At 44.1% G+C, this 6,110-nt stretch overlaps 1 protein-coding gene across 1 annotated transcript in view; it reads left to right on the top strand.

Moving 5' to 3' along the window:
- Positions 1 to 3,728: 3,728 nt before the first annotated feature.
- The window catches only part of Rps6ka1 (ribosomal protein S6 kinase A1), a 40,692-nt gene continuing 38,310 nt past the window's right edge, over positions 3,729 to 6,110 (top strand). Inside the window, exon 1 of the mRNA XM_010633059.3 lies at positions 3,729 to 3,824. Within this exon, the coding sequence (XP_010631361.1) occupies positions 3,744 to 3,824 (81 nt within the window). The 5' untranslated portion in view covers positions 3,729 to 3,743. The remainder of the gene's footprint in view (positions 3,825 to 6,110) is intronic.

Here is a 6,110-nt window from a genome sequence, read left to right as displayed (position 1 = left end):
ACCTTGCACCTGTAAGACAGGCACGGCACCAGTGAGCTAAATCCCCGGCTTGAGAAGAATGTGTATTACGATGTTGTGGGGTGAAACACTCTTTAGACATTTACTATGTCCATTTGTTCAAAAGTGTGTTTCAGTTCTGACAGTTTTTGATTTTTTTGTCTAGTTGATCTATTTGTGACAGTGTGGTATTGAAGTCTCCCATTATAATTGTATTAGTGCTTTTTTTTTCTTCTGGTATCGGGGATGGAACTCGGGACCTTGCACTTGTGAAGCAGGTGCAGCACCACTGAGTTAAATCTCCCACATATTAGTGTTTGGTTTTTCACGTCCATTAATATTTGTTTTATATAGTTGGGTGTGCTGGTATTTGGTGCATATATTCTTGTAATTGTTATCTCTTTGTACTGTTCCCTTTACAAGGATGTAGTGACTGTCTAAGTCTCTCTTAATTAGTCTTGGCTTGAAATCTACTTTGTCTGCAAATAGAATAACTATGCCTGATTTTTTCCAGATTCCTGTTGCATGGAGTATTATTTTCCATCCTTTGATCTTCGGTGTATGAATTTTAAAAATGAAATGTTTCTTGTATGCCCCATATTGTTGGATCTTGCATCTTGATCTATTCTGCCAGTCTGTTTCTTTTTATTGGTGAATCAAGACCATTTATATTGATAGTTACAACTGATATGCAAGGACTTATCCTTGTCATGTTATTTTCCTGTGGTTGGTTCCCCTCCCCCTGTTTAATTACTTAACTTGCCGGATGGATTCATCCCTTCTGGGGTTCATAGAGTTGTAGTCCTCATTATCTCTATTTAGAATGTCCTTCAGAACATTTTGGAGTGCTAATTTGGCAGTCATCACTTTTTTAGGTGTTGTCATGGAAGTATCTTATTTTCCCATTAGCTTTGAAAGATAGTTTTGCAGGATACATCAATCTAGGTTGGAGGTTGTTTTCTTTTAGGTCTTGAAATACTTCACTCCAAACTTTCCTTGACTTGGAAGGTTTGTGTTGAGAGCCTGCTGTGATTCTGATGGGCTTTCCTTAATAGGTGATTTGTTTCTTTTCTCTAATGGCTTTTAATATTGTTCTCGTGTGAATATCTTGAATCTTGACTATTATATGCCTTGGTGTAGATTTTTTTTTTTTTGATCATGGCTAAGTGGAGTTCTATGCGCCTCATTTATCTGTATGTCAAGTTCTTTTTCCATGCTTGGAAAGTTTTCTGCCATTAGTTTTGTGAACAGGTTTGTTTTTATGTGTTTGTTGTGCTATCTCCTGCTTTTTCTTGGACTCCAATCAATCTCATGTTATTCCTCTTTCCATCATCTAGCAGCTGTTAGACTTTTTTTTTTTGTACCAGGGATCTAACTTGGGACCTTGTGCTTATAAGACAGGCAGTGGCACCACTGAGCTAAATCCCTGGCCCCTGTTGGATTGATTTTTTTTTTATGGTCCCTTGCTATTTTTAAGATATCTCCCTTTTTATGATTGATAACTGCAATCCTGTCTTCTATATCTGATATTCTATCTTTATATTGGCTCATTCTGCTGAGTATACTCTCAATGAATTCTTTTTTTTTTTGTTCTGGTGCTGGGGATCAAACTCAGGACCTTGTGGTTGTGAGGCAGGCAGCAGCACCACTGAGCTAAATCCCCAGTCCTGTCAATGGAATTTTTATTCTCCTGAATATCTGTTTGAAATTGTTTCATGGATTCCATTTTCCTATATTGGACATTCATGGTTTTCATCATTTTCCTAAGCTCCTCTTTTTATCTTTATTTGCTCTTGTGTCACTAACCACATCTTTCATGATAGTCACCATCTCTGTAATTATTGGAGAAATTATTTGTGATTTGATTTTTTTCTAGAGCTTCATTCATCTGCTTTGTTACTTCCACTGTTACCACTTCAGAGTCCAGGTGGGTGGGTTTCAAATCATTTCACCTCATTGCTGCCTGGGTTTGCCTTTGATGAGCTGGAAGTTTGGGGTTGCACCTTGCTTAAATGCCTTCTCATTTTTTTTTTTTCAGTTAATTTCCTGGGTTGATGCTTTCAGTTTATTTCCTGGGTAAAGTGTGTATGGCAGATAGCTTTACTGATAGTATTTAGAACCTTTAGGAAATGACTATGTCTCGGAGATGTCTTCCAGGTGTAGCTGGTTTTTGGGTTTTGAATCTGTTGCAAGATCCTACCTCTTCAATTTATTGGGGATGAGAAGGTGCTGCCTGTTTGGCCTAGCATCTGGTTCTTTGGCACTGGCCTGTAGTATTTTTTTATGACCCTTAGGCAATCTTAGTCTTGGCATAACTGGAAGAACAACTGATTAGAACAATTATGTCACCTTGGCTAAAGCAGAACAATCCACAGTAACAATAGCATCAAACATAGTCTAGAAAATGACAATGTGTGGTAACTATTAATTTATCACTATTAACCATAGCTAGATTTGTGGTTATATAACCAGATCTAAAACAAACCAGAAAATTGTATGCAGTAAATATGCCCTTAGTATGGTGATTTTACTCTCAGAGGAGAGAATTTAAAGGGAGTTGGGCAGGGGGACAATAGAGAAATAGAAGAAACTAGAAGCAAGGATGGGGCTGGAGCTGAGCTCAGTGGTGCCGCACCTCCCTCACAAGGGAATGGTCCTTAGTTCAATCCCCAGTACTGCAAACAAAACAAAACAAAAGACTACAACAGAGCAAAACAACAAGAAAACTAGAAGCAATTCATACTCAGACAAAAAACAAGGACAACCAATTTAAAAATATTTTTAAAGAAAAAAAGAAAGAAAAAAGTTAACTTCAGGGTGTGTGCCTCTGCTGTCACTAGTAGACAGAGTAGTGGAAGACAGAGCCCAGATCTGTGTTGATTAATCCCAGCAAGCCAAACACTGATTTACAGTGGAGCAGTGGATGATCCCAGTCATCCTGCACCTTTAGTTCCACTGAAGTTCAGGCTGGTTTCTGGCTGTGAGGCTGGAACCCAATTTGTTCACCCTGGAACACTCCATGTGCCTCTTGCCAGCTTGAACTCAACTCCTTGACCTCCTGCCAACTTGAACCCGGTTCTGCCTCACCTTGACACTAGGAGCCAGCCCACAGCTGCCTGAGTTCTGAGCTCAGTCAGGCCCTCTCCAAGATGGCTACCAGCCAGTCAGATTTCTGAACCTGAATAACTCACCAGGCACTACAGTCTGCTGTGTCTACTGCTACATTCCACTGGTGTTTCTTTGTAGAGGCCTCTGGGCTCACCAGTAGTCACTGTGCATCTCAATGTTCAAGCCACCCCTTCTATAAAGTGAATCAAGGCTCAAGGAGAAAGTGTCATTTGTCACCTCCTTCTTCTGCATTGAGATCTCTTTCTTTGCTCCCCTTGCGGGCTTCAATTCTCACTTCAGATCCTTGCTTGGTCCTGGGGACCCACTTTCCTCCTTCTTCTCTTCCTTGTGTTGCTATATTCCAGCATCTGGATACCAAATCTTGGAGAGTCTGTTTTCCTGCTGTTCATCACTCCTCCATCTTCCTAGAAGTCTGACAACTGTTATTTAAATGTTTGATCCCGTTGTGACACATTGTAATTGCTGTTAAAGGTCACTGCCATTCTGACTATTCCCCCATCCTGTTCCACCTGTTGCCAGGAGACACAGGAACCAAGACCACTTTCAGCTGAGGGGCCAAGAAAAAAGATGGTTATGCTGACCTCGTGCTCCTGAGCTTTATAGCAAACACAGCCAAGATGCATCAGAAAGACCCAAACCTAAGCCCTCAGCTCATCATTTCAGCTCCTGCTCCCTGCCAGAGTAACCTCTTCAACAAGGTACAGATAACAAGTTCACTATATCCAGCAAGGTCTTTCCTACTCATGAGTCATTTAACAAACACCTCAAGTAACCACCCAGAACAGCCTGTTCTAACTCCATTATTATTACTCTTATTAATATCCAACACACAGGGCAGAGCATCTCAGCACATGGGGTTATATGAGGTCTGAGTCACAGTTTACCATTTTATAGCTTTATGATGTTGGACCTCTCAGCCTATTTTATTTAAAAGTTTTTTCTGGGTATGGTGGCACCTGGGCGGGTGAGTAAGAGGATTGTCATGAGTTTGAGGCCAGCCTGGAACACATATTGTCTCAAAAAAACAAATTTTGCTGTGTGGTGCTGTGGGTGGATGAGCTACCATTCTTTCCTAGCCCCACACTTGGCTTCTTTAGCACCCATATACCAGGAATTGTCAGGGGCCAGAGAGAAAAAGAAGAGCCAAGAACTGCTGCCTTCACAGAATTCATAGCCTAATTAAACAGCCAGACAGCAATAATCAGGTAAATGCATATAAAAAAGCAACTATGAGAAGCACCAGGGAGAAATATCAGTTGCTCTGAGTATAACAAGGAGGTGAAAGAAGGTGTCCTGAAGGGAGTGATCTTGGAGCTGATCTGGCTTGAGAGAAAGTGTTTGAAGGACAAGGAGTGGCAGTGCAAAAGACCTGTGGCAGGAGTTGGGAAAGAAAGCCAGTGTGGCTGGAGCCCGGAGATAGGTGAAGCCAAATGTGACCTGAGCTGTGTCGGTGCCTTGGACTCAAGAGTAATCCTCCTGTGGCAACCTCCCGAATGCAGGGATTACAGGCATGCACCACCACACTCTGCTAGGAAAGGTTTATTTTGGCTCAGGCTCAGGTTTTAGGCCCATGGTCGGCTGGTTCATTGCTTTCATGCCTATAGTGAAGCAGAAATATCACGGTGGAAGGCATGATGGGGCAAAGCTGTTCTCTGCATGGCACCAGGAAGGGGAAAGAGAGAGGAAGGTGCCAGGGCCAAGATAAGGTCCCCAAAGTCATGGCCCCATGCCTCACTCTCTTCAACTAGGTTCCATCTCCTAAATTTCTATTACTTTCCAATAAGGCCATCAAATGCTGAAATTGATGAAGTTAGAAACTGATGAACACATAAGACTTTGTTGACAGATTTTGTTTCCCTGAGACAGGGCTTGCCTTGAACTGTTCAGCCTTTAATTGTTATGTAGCCTAGGCTGGCCTCAAACTGGGGATTTTCCAGCCTCCCTAGTGCTGGGATTATAGGCATATGCCATGATTCCTGGTGGGGAAACATTTCAACTAAACTGTAACACATGCCCAGCACCAAAACAACAATAAAGAAAATCACACATTGGTGAAGCCTGCTCTCAGGAAGCTTTTATGTTTTTGTTTGTTTGTTTGTTTGTTTTCAGAGCCTCTGAAAGCAAGTGCTTTAATGCTGAGCTACACCTTCAGCCCCAGGCCCTTTTCATAAACAGGTCTTCCCATCACCCCCTATTTTAGAGCAGATTTGCAAATAACTGGCCAGTCTTCTGCCAATGAAACCAGCAAGCCCATCTCTTAGTTCCCACACCTGTGAGGAAGTCTCGCCACACCTGGGCCCCAGCACCTCTTTAGGTAGAGGCTGAATGTCGACAGGGGAAATCCCTCTCCTTGGTCGTTTACCCCAAGTCCCAACAAGTGGCAGCGAATCCCGGAAGCCTGGACCCTGCCCTCTGCTCTGGGGCCCAACCCCAAAGCAGCCCAGACCTGGGCCTGCAGCTGAGGAGACGCCCTGTTCCGACCTGCAGAAGCACCCTCGAGTGATAGGGCAAACCACATAGACTGAACAACGTGTGCATTAAAAAAATCACCCTAGGGGCGCTGTAGGTTCTGAAGGTGGCGACTCATCACGAGAGCCTACCTGGGCCGGGCACTGAGATCACCTGGAGATCCCATGTGGGCTTCCGTGCTAGGCGGAAACTGTCGAGGTGGGGTGTCTTAGGGCTAAAAGAACTGAGGGTTCAAAGAGAGCCAAGCCCAGGCTCCTTTCAAGCCTCGCCTGGCTCTGACCCGGGACACCCAGTGAATACGTGTGTAGTAGAGTGAGTAGGGACAGGGGGCCAACCTCCCGCTGTCGGAGGAAGGAAAGTCTCTGTAGCGATCCCAGGGGAGTCGAGGGCTGGAAAAGCCGTGGCCCCGAGAGTGGTCTGCGCAGGGTACAGAGCAGTGGAGGGAGGAGCCAGCGGGGCCTCTGTGGGCGGAGCAAGCGCGGGCCAGGGGTTCGCGGTGGAAGCTGGGCTGGCTC

This window comes from Fukomys damarensis, unplaced genomic scaffold, assembly GCF_012274545.1.
Source record: "Fukomys damarensis isolate Sample0158 unplaced genomic scaffold, DMR_v1.0_HiC HiC_scaffold_23, whole genome shotgun sequence".
Taxonomy (NCBI): Eukaryota; Metazoa; Chordata; class Mammalia; order Rodentia; family Bathyergidae; genus Fukomys; species Fukomys damarensis.
The sequence above is the reverse complement of the archived record's forward strand: the minus strand, read 5'-3'. Positions and strand labels throughout refer to the sequence as shown.